A 19,749-nucleotide genomic window follows, 5' to 3' on the forward strand; every position below is an offset into this window, starting at 1 on the left:
TACTTCCCCCTTTCCTTGAATAATCAGAACAAATCTGTCCACTTAAAACCAGCTCAGCCAAAAGTTTTCCAAGACATTGTCAAGAAGGCTAAAATGCTTTGAAACCACAAACCACCCTTCTCCTCTCACAGACAGGACACAGCTGGGAAAGGGCACAAACAGAACCGTTACATTCCTGAAGAGAGAGCATTCAGTGATTTCACGTCACAAAAGGAAGTTCTATTAGGAGTGAGATAATAACATGTTGTCCGACAGAGAGAGAAAGATACTAGATGGCCTCTCCCGACTAATGGCCTTTCATTGCCTTGGAAATCTGGCTGAAATTTAAGATACCATTGCTGCCTCCCGGTAGCCAGAAGAGGCTTTCAAATGGAAGGTACCCTGGGTGAAGGAATAAAAGACATACTGTAATTAAGTGCATACGTCAAACCAAGCAGCTAAGCTGCAATCAATCATCTATGGAGCATGTAGTTGGTGTATGTTTTGTATTTGCTCTCCTAGTTACAGTTGTTGTCATAAAGGAAAACAAAAGTCCCACACTTGGTCCCATCCAATATGCTAAAGCTAAACCTGATTTCCTCCTATTCCTTCTCATAAGGGGAGGGTGTTGGATGTCAATATAATTAAAATTTTATTTTGCATCCTGAAATTACAAAAAGAGGAAGAATTCTACCAGAGTGCGGCATGATCCCAGACTATACTGTTCCATGTGCAATCACATACACCACCCCCAAAATACGCCCAGTCTGTCCTATACACTCCACAGTACTACTCCAGACCATACAGACCTCCCTCACAAACCCCCATCCAACCTCCCCAAACCCTATTATTCCTACCCCCCCACCCCACCCCCACACACCCCATCTACACGATTATTTATCTTGCAAACCATCCTGAGATACAAGTTGTGTAGAAGACTGTATTTTAAATGCAGTTGGATTGTAAAGAAGAAGAGGGCTAAGGGTACTGAACAGCAGAAGGGCAAAGGGTCTCAACACTACAGACAGATACTGACAAGCACCCACTACAACAGCTGATTCTTACTCTTCAAATCACAGGGAGATCCAATCTGTTCTGTAGAAATCTCTACGCATCACTCTGCTATAAAATTTGGTAAGGCCTGGCTTTATAACTTCAGAATTTCTAAGGCTACAAAGCAATTCTTTGTAACATACATGCAGCTGTAGGAGCCAAGGGAATTCATCAAAGCCCCCAGTGGCTGGCCCATGCCAGTGGGCTGTCATCCCATTCCTACCTTCGCACGCCTTCCCGTCTCCCTTCAGCCTCAGCCCATCAGGGCACTTGCAATAGAAGCTCCCAATCGTATTGCAGCACTGGGACTCACAACCACTGTTCCCGGCTTCGCATTCATTGACATCTGAAAGAGATGAGAAATTGGGGCGGGGGGAAGAGAACGTGAGAGATTTCAGTGGAGAACCAAACCAGAAGGATGATTAATGTGATATAAAAGTGTGTCTATTTTCAGTACACTTCTCTCTTTTATTTTTTAATTAGATATCTAGTGCCAATAGTAAAAAAATAAAGGGTAAATTGTACAAAATAATTTGCATGCTAAGGGATATATTTTAAAGCTTAAAATGTAGCTACAAAATAGGTACTTACCCCACTGAACATGCAGTACATGTGCTTGCATGCACACAGATATTTACACTCAAATATATCCGGTTTCCCTCAATAATACCCATTTGTGCATGAAAAATTACAGACTGGGGTAACGGGTGCACCTTTGTATTATGCAGAAGCAATTTATGAGCCTAGGTTTGAAAATTTTACCCTAATAGCCTCGTACTTTGTTTTTAAAAAGGATCAGACATTTGCATGGGTAAGAAGAGATGCAGGATAAAAACCACAAGGATTCGCAATCCTCGTATTTCAGTTGGTCACCAGTTGAAAGAGCAAGAAACTTCCCACCATGTAATCAAATTTCACAGTTAACTGCGAAGTAGTAGGAGGTTTAAGGCTTTCATTGCAACATTCAGAAATGGCCACAAACACCAGACCTGATGGACCATTAGTCTTATCCTCTGAAACAGTTTTCATGTTTATTGCAATATTAAGAAAATAAAGTGCTATTGTGATGTTGTAATTTATACTTGCACCTATGACATAACCTAAACAATCATGAATTCAAAGCAGAGAGCACTGTTAATAACAGAAAATATCAAAACTATAAGAATTGCAATCATTCCTTAACACCAAAATCCCCTAATCAAAGAAGTTTCAGTTTCCAGACCTGCCCAAAATGACTTATTTGCTGATACGCATAAAGAAAGGGAACATGTATGTAGAACAAAGGAAGGATGAGATGTAGCAAAGTAACTGGCTAGCAGGAGTTGGCTACTTCTCAGCCAAACTTGTTAAACACCCACTATCCTCTCATGGAGAAAACTGAATAATATTTTGTATTTTCTGTATTTCTATTTCAACTCCCTTCCCTCCCTCCCCACCCCCCCCCCTTGCTGCTCATTATTCATCTGAGGTTGCAATTTTCTACTTGTGACAGATGAATCACAGATAAATCCCTAAGTAACAATGATCTTTTTGCACACCCGTATCCAATGGGGCAACACTGACTCTTGGAAGGTCTCAATTTTTTTATGCACCACCCTTTGATGATCTGATGCAGAAATGGTGCTAGGCATAAGCAGACTAAGCCATTGCTTAGGGGCCTGAGCAGCTCAAAGGCACCCGCTATTCACTTTTTACTATGTGCTGGGGGAGGCAAAATATTCCTGCTTTGGGCCTCAATGGGCTAGCACCGCCTCTGATCTGATGACAACTTCTTCATGTGTATATTTCACCAGCACTTCACCATGATGCACTCTTTATGACCAGCAGCTCCCTAGGCCTTCAACAGGCACTCCCAGCTCTTAAAGTTCTAGTTCAAATAGGAATTAATTCCGGGACATCCTATGGCCTGTGTTATATGGGTGGGGTGGGGGAATGTCAGACCAGATGATCACAGTGGTCACTTCTGGCCTTATGAGCTATGCATCTATGAAAGGCCCAACAGAGCGAAAGACACAGGGTAGCATGTAAGCTGAGTCTTCCACATGGAAGAGGAGATCACAGCAGGTAGTCACATGGCTGACCCCACTGGAGTCTTTGAATAGTCTAATGAGCCCATTCAAAGGCTCATGCACAACACATCACAGATAATTATTAATGAGGGGACATGAAGGAAGCAGGAGAAATCCATCTTCAAATGACGCATAGCAGGAACTTTCAAAAAACACACATGACAAAGAGTAAAAAAGCAGAAATCTTTACTGACACGGGAAGCCCAAATGATAAAATGAATCCATCTCTCACCAACTACTATGAGTTCAGAGTTTAAAAAAGAGACTAATCATCCCAAATCAAAAGGCTGGTTTCCAAGATAATTTTGCACATTTTGCTTGCATTATCAAAGAAAACTAGCAAAAAGCCCATCTCAGTCTCTCAGAATCTAAAACCCCCTTTCTACTTTTATACTCAAAACCAATTTTCAGACCTTTAATTCCAGAGCAGTTCTGGATGCCATCAAGTTTCATGTGTAGCTTGTTTAATAAGACTCAGCAGTGTGTGGTAACTCTTACATTGCATTCTGCTCAATTATTTCTTGCTGGGGACCTATAGGGAATCCTTTTCACTCAATAGCTGGCAGCAGCTGGTCATTTCAGCAAATACTCCCACAGACAAGAGAGAGTGTCTTTCTGACACCAACTTTCATTACTTACCCAACATAGTTTAACTTGTGTCAGCTTTTAAAAGCAAAATCTTTAATCCTCTGTTGAAGAAAAGGCAGAACCATTATGATAAATTTGCACCCAGAATTCCTGAGAGATTACCAATTCAGAGTCGGGGAAAGCACCATTCTTCTTTTTGGTTCCTCTGTTATCTAATGACAATATGACACTATTCTTTAACTGAACTGTGTGGCATAGGCCAATGGCACAGAAGAAATTCTGTGGGCAGAAAGTAATGCCCAGCTGTCAGATTCAGAAAAAGATTTAAGAATCAGAGCCCCAAATCAGCTGAAGTTTATACATCCCTTTCCCCTAACCTTGAGGCGCCATCCTCCCCATAATCCCTCTGGAAGCCATTCTCTGGCTGCACGCCCCATCCTCTTAAGTACCGGTAGGTGCCGGAGTTGCTGTCTGTAGTGCAACATTTTCATGCCTCACTGAAATATGAGAAAGTTACTTTAAACTACTTCAAAACTAACAGACTATCTTCAGGAGCTGCCAATGTTCCAAATGTATAGCATATCAACTGCTATAGAACCTCATATTAAAAGCCATTTCATACTTCAATCTCTCTGCAACCTGCAGTCAACAACTAAGGGACCATCAAAAATCAACTGCCTAGCAGAGGTGAGAATTTAAGTGAAAAATCAAACAAACAATAGTGCAAACCTTGAAGATTATTGAATATGGTTGCTTAGATAGAGGGTTACCAAACAGCTGTGTGTTCCCTTGTACAGGTGTCACTGCATATAAACTGACCCTCCCATACTGTGGGTGTACCCAGGAATAATACTCCATACCAGTGCAGAGGCACCAAATTCTGCAGCAACCTCTAAAGTGGCTTGTGCAAATAGGCTGCAGGGGAGATTTTTAGGAGACTCCACATCATGGCTAAAAGAAAATGAATATTCTACCATGGCAAGACTGGGACATTTCATATTTTCAGCTACAGAATCCAAAACAAACCCAAATTTGGAGATGTTATGTTCTGATCAGACATCTGAAATGTGTGGGGAGGTTTTAAAGAGATTTATTGGTTCACTATGAAATTCTTGACATTTGGCACCTAACAAGACATTCAAAAAACGTATTTGGGTTCAAGCAGCTAGTTCTTTGCTTTGTAAAGAGCACGTGTTACTTAAACCGGACAGAAAAAAAGGAGACCAGTATGGTTTTTAAGGCATTTGGTCTGGAAGTCAGAATCATGAGCTGCAGACTGTACTGTACTCTGTACATTTCTTTCGGCTATGGTAGCTAATTCATTTTCCTTCACACACCCAGAGCTCACAGGGCATGCTCACCTGCCTGCAGAAGTGGGAATCCCATTTCTACACACACTGCAGTTAACTTTGATTAATCTGACTCCAAACTCATCATCTGTATCAAAAGCCAAAGTAAGGCATAGCTCTTTGACAAGTTACTGGATACAAGTTAAGGCCAGGACCGTTACTGCTGGTAGATCATACACAGCACCTTGGAAGGAAGTCACTCTGTTCTTGCTTTGTATTGTTAACTTAAAAGTAATGCACAGACAGCTGGATGTCCATTGTCAGAATATACCATTCAGACAATAAACGCTAATGAAATCTAGGCTGAGCTAATGATTATATATTATTTTAGACAAGTCACTAGCTCTAAAATAGACTCACCTGAAATCTTGCTAAAGTCAGCATGTGCCACAGGGAAAAGAAGATTAACTGAACTCAGAACCAAGACTTCTGGAAGACTCAGTGCAACCTTCCAATCTGAGGAATGGAGATGACAGGTGTATTTGCCAATTCAAGGACTTAATCAATCAGCAGCTTCTCTCATCTAGTGGCAAGACCCAACTTGGCACCGCTCACATTTCTACAACTGAGTCTTAACTTGCAGACAGTTAAATCCCGCAGACAGACCCTGCAGCAGCCAAAATCGAGCCTTCTTTTTGGCCAAGCTGGTAGGACTTTGCTGACACCGCCTCTTCTAAAAGATGTTCTTTGCCGATCTCAGAATAATCTTCATAAAAGGCCACAGTTTTGTTTTTCTAGACATACATCATGGTACCAGTATATAAGACACAAACTGAGATGCGTATAGTATCATCTTTACAGAGGTAACAGTGAATAATGAAAAACATTCTTGGTAAAACAGTTAGGTTTTCACTTCACCTCTGAACTTCGTTTCACTTTTAATTTTTTTAAGCAAGGGTCACTGTGACAGGCAGGTGCTTCAGGTCATTTGTCTTGATGGTCACAAGACGTGGGGTCCAGTGGGTTACCCAAGAAATAAGGAGTCCAGTAATTGGGGTCTTTGACTGAAGAAGCCTGGCTCCAGCCATAAAGTCTTCAAGATTAGAGCCTCCCAGCTGATCTTAACTTAAGGATTCAGAGCAAGGTGTAAGGTGTAATATAAAGAACAGTTGCAAATTATGGTAACTGGAATAAAATTCCTGCAGTAAGTGGCAGTGCATGAGATGTGATGATATTCATCATTCTGACATCCAGGATGATGCAGGTGTCCAAAAACTGATTCCTCATCAAGAGAGGTACCAGATGCAAAAGAGTTGCCAAGAAAGATTCCATGGCCAAAATACTGGGAAGCTGAGGGCTTGCACTTATCAGACAGATTACATTAGCCATCTACTGTACATCAGGAGCAAATCAGAATGTCACCAAATGAGAGCCACAACAAAATGCCAAAGAAAGAACAGTATAAATTTTGGGGTAATATTCAAACCAACTCCTCAGTAACCACATCAAGCACACAGATCATCCTGCAAAGTAAAGACACTTGCCTATAGCACCTTCAATTATTATTATATTTTTAACTTTACACCTCCGCTTAAGAAGATTCATGCTACTGTCATTATAGTTGGCTAACCTGTGAGGCATCGCAACCTACAATTCTTTGGGTTGTAGGCTGCAGTGCCTCTCCGGTTAGCAAACTATTGAGGACCAGCATTTTTAGGAAAATTAATAAACTGGCAAACCAAGAGCACTGAGCTCCTGTTGGTCACATTCAGAAAAAACCACAAATCACAGGGTCTCAGTGAAAAGCATTCAGAGAGACGCTTCCACACACAATCTTCAGCACCTCTGCAAACAGCCAGAAGCTCCAATCTCTCTCCCGTATCCCATCCCATGTTGCTTTTTGTTCTTGTAAAATGAATGCCTCCTGGTGGCAGCTTTAAAACAGTGCACAAGTTCTGTTCAGCGCTCATTTTAAACTGCTAGTTATTACTGCAATACGTGGACTCTCCAATGCTTTGGGGAAATTTCTTGGTGTTTGTTATGCACAAACTTCAGCATAAAGATGAAATTCTTAGGAACTAATTTAATTATTACTGTCTTTAATGTAGCCTGCAAATCTTCAAACACAGGCTTCTGTCGTATGCTTATATAGAGGGGACAAACCCACCACTTTCCACCTGAAACTCCCCTGTCCCCAAATTTGGATAGTTTGATGAACTGAAACCCATATTTCAACCACTGCTTCTTGGTTCTGCAAAAACAAAGCTTGAGTGATGAGGTTGTGCAGAACCAAAACCTGAACTAGGCCTTCTTGGCCCTTTTCCAGTTTAAGAACCAGAGGCTAGTCTGGACATTTTCAGCTGGTGGGTAAACTCCTTCCCTTTATCCATGAATTATACTGCAAGAGCTCTGTAAAAAGATACAATCCCAAAGAAAACCTCTGACTGCAGGAAGAAAGGAAGGCTCCGGGCAAAGCATGTCAGGAAGAATATGATCATTCTTCCAGCCAGAACACTTATCCCATCTTCTAGAATCAAACCAAATGCAATGTTCTTATAGCTCTGTCCTCCTCACATGTTTCATTCTTGCACTAGCTCTGCATTTCTAGATCTGTGACTAAAGCTGTACTTGCAGTATTTTTAAAATGACAAGCAGTACCTTGCATCTTGGGAAGGATCCTATTCTTGTGAGATTTCCAACCCAAATATGCAGACCCAAGGAGACTGAATAATCTTCAACTGGAGCGTCTGCAGCTCTGAGAGCTTGCCCAAACTCACCACAATCCTCCTGAAGTTTAAGATCCCACATCACTAGAAGAAATTTCATGGCTCCTTCCACATGAATTCACTACATCAGAACAGTCCAACAGCTGTTAAAACAAAACAACTGCTCCTCCAAAGAATGCTGCTTATCCCTAGATGACAAAGTAAGAGCTAGACAAGATGCTCAGATACTGTGGTGATGTGAGCTGCACAGATAAAACAAATGAGACAGGTGACAGAGAGAAAGATGTAGAAACAATCACCAAGGAAATGAGACAATGAGCACTTTCAGGAAATGAAAGCATTGCATTCTCAAAATGACGACCACCAAGGAGCCAGGGTTATGCTGGAAAAGAACACCACTCTGCTGTGGAGCCAGACATTCCATGTCAACTGTATAAAATGTTTTGATGAAGGCCATCACGCAAGCTCTGGAAGGACTTTGCAGCAGGCAGGCCAAAGAACAGAAAAGAGCTAAAATAAATGGAAGGAAATGAATGTGAAAAGCTGAAAACGCATGCATAAATGTCAGCATGGAAACACATTCACTATTACAACATATACATTCCTGCAAAGAGAATTAACCTGGGGCCTGACATAGTATTTCTGGAAAGCTGCATCTGGACCATCCATGAAAAGCTATTCACAAAGATGTTCCTTTGGGTGGCGTTCTTTAGTCATTATAACATTGGCGGTGGATTGTTTTTATAACAGCAAGAGAAAACATTCAGATGTCTGTAGTGACCTGACCTGTCAAGTTTACCTCTTAAAACCAATGGAGAATTAAGTGTATTAAACATGAGGGCTGTGAAAGCCTATAATAAATTAGGTTTTGGGAGTGGGAAAATAGAAGAAAGAATAAACGAGAAAAGCTCCAAGTTGTACAGGAAGATTTTAGGGGGTGAACGGCTCTGAGTAATTTCTGTTTTTTATTATGATACTGTCCAATTATATTTAATAAATTATGTCTGCAGCTTATGTGGAATTGTTATTCTCATTTCAGACATTCACGATGCACTCTGAAACTTAGACAATTTACAAATTGTGAGACTTACAAATCACTTGGTGTGGGACAACTTGACATTTGTCTTTTGGCTGAAGCTGTGTTGAAATATGACAGTGTTGGAAAAGGAGACCAAATAAAGTAAAATAAGCATGCGATCAAAGAGGCCTTCATTTTACCTCCCTCAGACCCTTCTAATTCAGACCTCAGGAGATTACCAAATACCATTGGCTGAAAAAGAGAGAGAAAAAGTGCAGAACCTGCAGTTTTGTGATTCATTACCTCCCAACACTAGTGCATGCTACATTTCACTCTACACAGCTGCCAGATTCCAGAGTAGGTTTTCTGAATGTAATTCTATTTGCCCAAATCCTGCATCTACATGTTTGGGCAACATGAACCATTGTTCATGCAAAATGATTATAGCATTTATCAAAACAAGCCAGAAAAAGTGGAGACAATGGTTTCACCTTTGTTTACATATTGAAACTTTTCAAATATGCTATTGTGCACACCATAGCAAGTAAATAGTGCATTCCTTTCAGGAGGCGGCTAATACTTGGGATGCACAAAAGTTTGTAATGAAACCCCTAGACAAACAAATATTTTTTCCTGCTTTGGGAATTCAACCAAATTTCCAAACTCAGAGTATCACCATTAAAAGGTGCTGAGGATCCCAAACTTGGGCAGGTTGGATTGGCTATTGGAAGCAGGGAGGGCTGTTTTGTTCTGTTCCCCATCTGGTGGTTTGGGATGGTTGGTAGGAGAATGATTATTATTGTGCCTAATGTGTTCTGTAGAGGCATGTGTTTTATTCTGAATGCATGGAATGTGACCTGTGACCAGTTAGTGCAAAATAAATGTGGTAACACACATCATATTCCTTGTCACTTTGAGGGGTAGGGAGAAGGGAGGGTGTAACAGGGCGGGACTCACCCCTGCGGCGCCTCCTGCTGGTCGTCCAGGGAATTAGTGTTTCCAACCTCCGGAGCACCCTCTGCAGGCCGGTGTCCCGCTTGTCACTGGGTCCCGAGTCCCTCCCAGACCCTGGTGCCCCTTTCACGCCGGGGTGCTGCCCCCTGGCAGTACCCCCACAGATCTGGGTCTCTCCCCCACGGCCGGGGAAACCCCACCCTCTATCTCCACCTCACTTCAGTCTTTGGAACCAGTCCTCAATTGTGGGGATGAATGGCCAAAGTATCAATTCTGGCATAACTTCTTGTAGGCTCTGAGCCTCTAGAGCTTTGAAGTGCAGTTTGGACCTGCTTGTGTTGATCAGTTCTGTTGTGCCGCCGGCCACTGAAGCAGCAGCTGGGTATTTCCTTCCAGGTTACTTTCAAAAACATGAATATAAACTCTTTCAGAACTACCAGTGACATAAAGTTACTATCTGTATGCATTTAGCTAACGAGGAAGGGCATAAACAGTCTGTATTTTGGAGATGAGGAGGCAGTGAGAAGCCTCCTTCTCTTATTTTGGCCATTGTTTAGATCAAGCAGGGAGCTTAATCTCATTGGTCTCACAATGTTTAGTTTCCATTAATTCCATCACAAATAAATAATGACAGGAACAATATTTATGATGAATGTGTATTTAGGAAAACCAGACACCATCAGAACAGCACAACTAGTGTTCGTATAGTTAGAAAAATACCATGTGCACATTACATCCAAATTTCCAACAGAAACAAACAAGGCTGGCAAAGAACTTTGTTGGAATGGACTAAGAAGAAGATCCCACAGTTCCCAAGAAAAATTCAGTGAAGCAGGCAACAGCATCCTAAAATGGCAGTGATTTCTAGAGAGGAAATGCCATGCCAACCCTGGCGGGGCAATCAGGCCACCACCCTAGTTGGGAGAAGTCACATAATTCTGGAGGTCTCCAAGGAGCACTCTCCTTATTATTAGACATCTTTGGAGGTGTCTGAATGTGTACGTGTGAATGATGTGTAGGGGTATCTCTGAAGATGCATATGCAAGGGAAATCAGTTCACCTCTCTATTTTCTTAATGTACAAACCTAGAGTACCGACCAGATCAGGATTCAATTCACAGAGATGATATTCTGTTGGAAATTCTGAAGGAATTACCCTGGCTTGATTTTCTCCTGCATCCATGCTCAGTGGGAGCAATGGGAACAACTGGCACAGGACCAGGCTCTGCGGGCTTTACATGTATCCTTAGGCATAGTTTGACTTCTATATTTAGGGGGGCAGCTCCCGCAGAGCAATGGGTCCATATTGGGGGGGGGCAAATTCCATGCCTGCAAGAGGCTTGCCCAAACTATGCCCATAAGCTCCCAAGAGGAATTCTCAAATGGCTCGTTACAGCTAGAGGGGATTTAAGAATCTGGCCCACTGTATGTACGAAGAGCAGAGATGGTGAATGAGAAAGCTGTTGCATAAAGGTGACTTTGACCTGTGCTTCACACATGTTTCACACAAAGGGATGAGTGATTTTTCATCTCTCTTATTCCCTGAAGAACCAGATGATTAGCCTGTAATTAATAACTTCCATCCTCTTTATCCACTGGTCTGACAAATCTGTCTGGGCTCGAAGTGCCCTTTCTACTTCTGAAGCATGAGGCTGCACAAGTTTTGTTTTACTTTTTCAAAATCCTAAGGCCTCGTGAAGCTTAACAAAATCCTCCAGGGTTTACATTCCTTTAATCCTCTCATTCCAGCAACCTGCCAGGGTTAGGAGACCCCCAGAAGGACAGTTCATTCCAAACATATTGTGGAACAGAGAAAGGCTACTATGGGGTTATGAGGAGCGGTGCATAACTATCGCTCAGAGTTATCCCTACAAATGGATTTCCATTCCACTAGGTTAAAAAAGAGAAACAACCCACACGTTTTAATTAAACCTTCTACAGTTTAATCTCCTAATCACAGTATTGGTGGATGGAAAGACATGTTATTCTAGAAACTTTTCCAGGGATGTATTTAACCTGGCTCTGGGGAGTAAATATTCGTCAGTTAAAAATGTCTTCTTTGCATTTTTATCAAAGATCCAAGACACATATCACTGGGCCACTACAAATCTCTTTTGAGGCAAAGACCAACACTGGTGGATACAATAGTCAGACACATGGCAGATCGTGTTTTACATATGATCAGAAAATGGTTCTAAAATGCTGCGAACAGCACTTGCTCGCAAGCACAAGGAAGAATTATTTTCCCAACCTTGTCCACTATTAACATAGCCATAAAGATGCATTTGTTATTCAGTCCCAACAGCATTGACTGTGGATTGGTCAGATATATGCCACCTGGAGGATGAAGGTCTCTGTGAGGGATGTTGAGTTTCACTGTGCAACAAGAAGGGAGTTAAGAAATATAACCCTCTGGGATTTTGATACGCTTTGAAAACGCAACTGATGTTTTAGAAGTTAAAAGGGCATCTCAAGGCAATGAAGTATCTGTCAGGCTGAGTTAGATATGAAGAGTGTAGTAAAAATGAGTTCAGATTAAAGGAGGATTTTTCATGCTGGGGGTAGCCTGAATAAGTTTATTAAAATGTTTGATGGTTTAATAAGAAGTTTTCACCTCTTGCTTTCCCTCTTCTGCACAAAATCCTAATTCTATGCTTATTATATCAATCTGTTGTGGAAGAGACTGCAAGGCCACAAATCAGCATAGTGACATCCCTGCAGGATCAAATAGAAGCCCTAAAGGGAAAAAATCCTCATTTAACCCCCAAAATAACAAAAGTAATGGGCTCACACTGAACAAAGTCACACAGAATCTGGCAACTTCACTTTGCAGGAGATTGATTAAACTCTTTGTGTTTTAGTTATTTGTATGTTTTATCTCAGAGCTCCTGAGCATGGTCTTGGGTTTCAGAGTCAAATGAACCTAAAATCCCAAAGGGAGACTCAGTCAAAATTGCCATCTTTCACCATGGTTCACATCAGAAGTGAATTTCACATAATTGTGATGCAAAACCACAAATCAGTCCCAGGATTGCTAGAAAGGTTCATAATGAATCTTAGCAAATTCTGATGGATCTGGGTGGAGGTACAAATTTGTCAGTAAGCCTGAAACCACATGAATTTCATAAAGTTTGAGGGTTTGTTGTGCAGGTTTTGTACAGCTGAAGTCTAGTATATTTGAAACTAGCATAATTTTCTTCAATATGGAACTCTCTCTTTAAATCATGGATAGATAATCTAATTAACTTTCTGACAATTAATTACACAAACTCCCACAAGGATGGAGAGAAGCATTTTTTTTTTTGCATGGATGTTTGATAAAATCCATAAAGCATTCAGATTCTACAGTGATGAGTGTGGTATAAATAGATTAACACAGATTCCTGGAGCTTGTAGATTTCAAAGAATATGACCAGAGGCTATAAAAGCTCATTACTCCATCACTGAAGCATACTATCCATCTAGAGAGTCAAGAGCGCTCAGTCACAAGATGTCACTGGATGATACATCACAATGCTTACAATATTCCTCAAAAGTATAACTGCCTTCTGTATATTTTTCTAATATTATGCTCCCTCCCTTCCCAGCAGTCATTGGTAGGGGAACTGGCTTTTGTTCTAGCTCCGTTTTGATTCTGTCCTAGTCTTTCCATTGTTTTACCCTGAATTTATTACTGAGGAACATTGTATTTAGCCTCCCAAATGAACTAATGGAATACCCAATGTCTGGTTCATTTAAAATTGAGCAACGCCCTAAGGAATACTGCACAGAACAATCCTGTAGTAGCAAGGGAACTGACTACATGACCCAACAGCCCTTTGGCATCTCTGTGAGCCTTTATTTTTTATCACAAATACATAGGAATTACCCCAATGTCAAAACCTGTAACTACCTTCCCAATGCTGTTCCAAAATTCACCCTATAAAAATACCATTTTTGTGACTGTGTAGTACCAATAAAAGAGTAGGAAATGACTCTCGAAAGGATACCAATGATCCATACTTAGTTAAAAAAAAAAGAAGGGACTGAAAGAGTTAAACATTTTACTATCACAAACTTGGGACCCTCTGGTCATCCTCATGGACCTACAGAGTTATAGGACTTCTAGGTAAAGAAGGTTACAGAATACTAATCAAGCCACAAAGTATGGCACTGAGATTTATTTTGCCTCTCCATGAATCAGCTGTCACCAGCAGCCAGGTGTCATGAACAAACAGTGCTAGAGGCTGGTCACTAAATCAAACCAGAATCTGCTGAAGTTGAACTAACTAGAAGCAGCTGGGCTGGAGTCAGTCCTAATAGACCCTTTGAGTGCTTGGTAAAGGAGATTGTGTATCATTCCCAGGAGGTTATCATGCACCTTTAAAACAATTCATTATGTTTTACAAAAGTGAGATTGTTGCTGGCATTCCCTCGTTAAATACGTTTGGTCTACATTAAAGATTTTACGTAAGCCATGTACCACCCAAAATTAAAAGCATACCCGACCCCCCCCCCCAAAAAAATCAGTGAATTAGGTGTCAAGAACTTAGTTATAGAAATCCTTTTGGATTTTGAGAAGTTTTCACTAAATACTTTGAGCTGACATTCCAAGTAGCTAATCAGTACACAGATCATGAGTCAGCCTCACTCTCAGTTATTCTACGCTGATGTAAATCCAGTGTAACTTCCCACTTCACATAAGTTAAACCATGTTTTCACGAACATAACTGAGAGCAGAATCTGGCCCTGCGACTGTACATTTGTGAAATATCAGAACTGCAGGAATTTTGGGGGGGCGGGGGAAGCTATAAAACCCAATTCTATTCAAAAGTCTCTTGTATTTGTATTTCCAAACAAATTCAAACTCAGTTCAGGTTCACTGAAAGCTCTGAAATCTTTTCAAGTAAACTAGGCCTACATTTGAGCAAACAAGGGCCAAGTTATCATTTCACAGAAAACGTGCAAATTCTTCATAGTTCTCATATGAAACCCAGTGAAAGAATGTGGTTTTAACTATGTTTCACACTGAATGTTTGGTCTTGTTCAAAATCCAGAACTTACCTCAAAACTCAGAGGGGGTGAATTCCATTTGAGTCTGAACAGTAGAAAATTTTTGCAAGAAATCCCTGAGAAAAAAACGACATCAAGTTTCATATGGCTCGACAGCTAAACATCAAATGCTTGTGAGCAGGATCAGTAATGTTTGTTTGGAACAGAAATACAACTAGTATCCAGTCATCCACGAATGAAAACAATAAAATATCTACTTTATGATTTTCACTGCAATTCAACAAGTAGCATGTAGCAAGTTAAAGAAAAGTTAAATATTTCAAAAGGCTAAAGTGATAGGGAAAAAAAGTTTGTTAACTGAGAGGCAATTAGTTATCTTGTGATGGCTTCTTAGCTAGCTAAATAATGAAGTCTGCTAAAAGGTTTGGGGGATTAGTAAATCTCCACTCAATAAATTGATTTATGATGTTGAATACTTGGCAGCTACAGTCATCTCCCGCAACAGAACTTAGTAAGTGAGACCATGGGCACTGGCAGGCATATGCCTTTCATACCACTGCACACAATTTTAATTTCCTGCAGGCAACATTTCTTGAGGTGCACTGGGGAGTTTTACAGGTTTTTCATCCGATCTCAGTAGCTAACTGCCATGGTAGTAATCATGTATGTGAGCTCAAGAAGCTGGATACAGTCCATATATTCATTTCAGATTGCTGGGTACATGGTGGGCCTAGCCACTGACAGTGCTCTATGTTGCCAGGTGATTAGCTGTATTTAGGGCAGAGATTCAATTCCTCACAAAAAGTCGAAAAGCTCTGCACCGTGACTGTGGGGCAAACTGGCTGAAGCTATAAGCTGTGAGGTGCAACCCACTGCACCCACTTACTGCAGCAGTAGATCTATCCCAATACACATAAACCCAACAATTCAGAACATAGTGCAGGTCTAAGAAATCAAATTCTGAAAAATCTGTAGCCTGGAAACGAATTACAGAACCCTACATAATTTAAGAATTTGAGGGGGTGAGGGAAAAGAGTTTGAAAACAATGTTCAATTCCTATCTTTTTCTCCAATCCTAACAAACAGCATCTCCCCAGCATGAAGCACAGGGCTCAACTATCTCTAGAAGACCCACAGCTAGAAACTGAGATCCACACGCTAGGGGAAAGAGGACCGAGTACGCGTCCAATAGCAGAGCTATTTACAACGGTAAAGACTTCTGCATTCATATTTTGCCACAAACTTGAAACTTGGGTCAGCTGCATAAACAGATCTCTGAGGCTCACAGACTTTGTGGGGAACCTGGGCCAAGGTTTGCATGGCTCTGACCCATTTGTGGCTTTCGGTGGAAAACATTTGAAATTCAGAATTTTCCACTGTTTCCATCCAAAACGTGACCATTTCTGCTGAGATAGGCTTTGAGTGTTGGAGTTTCAATCCTCAGCCCCATCATTCCACATGACCAGTGACATTAACCTTGAAACAGTTTCTTTGCTTCTCCCACAACAGTGTCCCTGTCCTCGTCTGCACCATTCCCTATGCATGGAACATCCTTCACAAACCCGTCTGCATGGGACACTATCCTCTCCACTTCCACAAGTCTTCTGACCTCTCATCCCTGCCCTAGTGCCTACGAGAAATTAGCTGACTGATAATGGCAAATCGGTGGGACAACAGAGAAAAGTCTATCTATCCTTCCAAAAATTTGTTTTAGCACAGCACCCTATTACTGTGGCAAGATCATAGACCCTACCAGAAATAAATAATAAATGTTAACAATAATAAAAACAACAAAGCCAGGCCTGGGAGTGGAGGTGGGGAGAACTGAATAAAAAATGAAAAGGGTTTATATTAACACCCTGCAAACCAAACCACTCAAGATCTGCTCAGGTCTACAGATCAGATAAGATTTGTTTGTTTGAGACTGTCTCTTCGCTATGAGCTAGGGTGATTCCCACTGAGCTAGTACGAGCATAAATAGTTTAGCCACAGAATAACGGATAGTGGCAAGTATGCATACCTGTTCAGGGGACTCATACCCCTAGCTTGCAGTGTAGATATAATCTTTACTATCTTTCTATCACCTAAACCCCTGCAAAATGATCTCCCCGCCCCCCCGACCACAGTAGGATTTCCTTTCACTGGATCTGCTCCAGCTAAAACCTTCTCAGTTTATAAATCAGGTTAAATTTCTGGATAACGGTATTTTCAAGGAACGATTCTGTCTCTAAGGAGCAAATGCCAGAGTCATTAAAAGCTGGTAATTTGATGCCTATGCTTAGTACAGTGTTTCTTAAACTTTTTAAAGGAATCTGGATTCCAAGAGGCAAAAGGGGGTTGTTCCAAATGGCCACAAATTCACTCTGCAAACAGTCATTTGCTGTGAAAATCATTCATATTGAACATGGTTATTTCCATTTTATGGTTGTCCATGATTTCATATATCAGAAGATATATCTGCACTACTCCACCATATCATTACATATATAAATTTATTGGAGTAATGTAGTGTTGATTAAAAGAGTTGGATTGACAGCTCTGGAATATGAAACCCTCTAGACACAAACAGAAACAGTACGGGAAGTGGCAGTGCAAGATACCCAATAATTTACTTCTAACATTCCCTGGAAGAATAATCTCTAAGCATGAGAGAAGAGTTCAGTCCCAGTGGCCCATCCATCTCCTGAGAAACCAAAGCCCAACTTGAAGTACTATTGTGGGTTATGAATTTAAGGGCACTATAGAAAATTTAACTGACGCAACTGCTAGTGAAATCAATGGGAGTCTGGATCGGGCCCAAGGGGAACAAGTAGAGATGGGAAAACTGGTTTGGTAAAATGAAACCCTTTTGAACCTGCACTGCAGAACTCCAACAATATTCTCTTTTGGGATTTAGAAACGTCCTTTTCTCATGCTCACTCACTCATGAATTTTCAGGTACTGGCTGGTACCATAAGCAGAAATGTCATGGAGAAAACACATATTTATGAGACTTCCAGAAGAATTTGGCAGACTCCAGCAAATCCAGTAAGATTCAGACCTCTATGTGGTTGTCTACCGTAGACCGCTTAAGGATCACTAAAGGCAGGCAACAGTTGACAGATTCATGCAAACCTGCACATGGGGCTCACAGCTCCTGAGTTTCATTTTAACTTTTGGGTTTGAATGAACCCAGCAACTCAAAAATTAACTCAGCCATAACTCAGGGTTGGTTCAACTTTTGCTGAATCTAGTCTAACTTTGAGGTTTGTAAGGTGGGTGTTGCCTGGTTTGGGATTCAATTATCCAAATTGGTTTTGGTTGCTGTAGTGGGGCAGCTGCCCCCCTCCAGTAGGCAGGGGGTTAAAAACAGCTCTGGAGAGGGCCGCGGCTGGGAAAAGCTAGGTTGATTTGGGAAGCAGCCACAGCTGGGGCCAGCCCAATAAGGGCCCAGCTGACTCTCATAAAAGGGCTGTGGGCCAGAAGCTGAGGAGTCTCACTCTAGCCCTGGAGTGGGAAGGGCTAGCTGTCTGGGAGTAAGGTACCTGAGGTAGAGCAGTGCTGGGGAGCTCCAGCCTGGTAAACCTGCAAGCCTTGGCAAAGGCCCAGAAAGGTACTGGGGCTGCAGAGGGGCAGCCTGGGAATAGGCAGAGGAAGCTGGTCCTAACCCCTTGCCAATGATGAGTGGCCATTACACTGCAGTCTGCCCCAGTGAATGGGGGTTAGATGATGACTGGCAGTAGCCACTGAGGCAAGGTTAGTTTAGAGGGTTGGGGGTTCCCCAGGGAGGGGAGACCCAGAGTGGGGGGGTACTGCTGGAGCAGAACCCCAGGGTAAAGGGCACTGGGGTTCAAGAGGGATACGGATGCCAACAGCAGGCAAGACACCGGCCTGCGGAGGGTGCTCCGAAAGCTGGAAAGAGCTAATTCCCAAGACGACCAGCCGGAGGCACTGCAGCAGTGAGTCTCTACCTCGCTACAGTTGTAAATTACTCAATTTGTTCCGGGAATGAAGTTTTTCACTATGAATCAGAAAAATACACAAAGACTTTTCAAAGGAAAAAGTGATTTATAAAAGAACTATAATGATTTTGGCTATAATGATTGTAAGAAAAAAACCCTGCATTTTTTAATTATTGTATATTAACAAAATTCACTCCTCCCCCTTTACATTTCAGTAATCAAGGGCAATTCTAACAGTACTTAATAGCAAATAAAATACTTCCTGTGTTTCTTCTGTAGATTCCCTGCTGACCCTTGAAACCAAGTATGGGTCGCCTAGAATTAATTCAACAGGCTCCACCCATTCTTGATTTCCAAGGTCATATACAGGAAGTATCCAGGAATTCCAGCAAACCTGTCCCTTAAAGAAGCTTCCCAGTGTTATTGGATAAATCAGCATACATCAAACCCACACAGAGTCAACCACATACACACACACAGTAATTAAAGTAATGTGAATGGTCTGATGTAAATCTAGACAAATCTAGTACAACAAGAATTACTGTACTTTCCTTAGTAAGACTTAAATGTACCTTGCATACTGTTCCTAATTATATTTAAAGGATCTCTTTAAAAAAATTCTTAAAGTTAGATTCTTATACCCATAATTGCCAATTAGTAGCACTTTACTCCATAAGTAATCCCACTGAGTCCAATAGGGCTACCTGTAGAGTAAGGTACTTTCAAAACAAGTAAAGGTAATAGAATCTGACTCTAAATTAGGTAATGCCAATTAACTTGGATCTCTCTTTTGGTGTTGGCGCTCACACAGAAAAGAAACTAGTCGTTTTTACACAACTTGAGCAGATGCTAGTCTAGGTTCCCTCACCCAGCTCTTTGAACATACTGAAACCTCAATCCTGGCCAGCAACACTCCTTCCATTCTAGTCAAACCCATCCACCCACACAACTCTGCCAATACACTTCAACCCTGATCTCAAGCACCTCCTGCTGTTCTAGGCCAGAGTCTACTCTGAGCCCAGGCCAACTGAGATTTTGAAGCATTTAACGGTTGTACTTTTTTATTTCATTTTCCAAGCAACTTTCTATATTCCTTTGACGTTTCCCAAGCGAGTTTAACATTATTGCAAGGTTCATACCA

At 41.4% G+C, this 19,749-nt stretch overlaps 1 protein-coding gene across 6 annotated transcripts in view; it reads right to left on the reverse strand.

Annotated features, from left to right (window-relative positions):
- The window catches only part of MEGF6 (multiple EGF like domains 6), a 254,375-nt gene that overhangs the window by 109,687 nt on the left and 124,939 nt on the right, over positions 1-19,749 (reverse strand). For all 6 annotated transcript variants that reach the window (XM_084651674.1, XM_084651673.1, XM_084651677.1 and 3 more), the window contains one exon: positions 1,256-1,378. In XM_084651674.1, the coding sequence (XP_084507800.1) occupies positions 1,256-1,378 (123 nt within the window). The remainder of the gene's footprint in view (positions 1-1,255; positions 1,379-19,749) is intronic.

This window comes from Lepidochelys olivacea, assembly GCF_965140295.1.
Source record: "Lepidochelys olivacea isolate rLepOli2 genome assembly, chromosome: 18".
NCBI lineage: Eukaryota > Metazoa > Chordata > Testudines > Cheloniidae > Lepidochelys > Lepidochelys olivacea.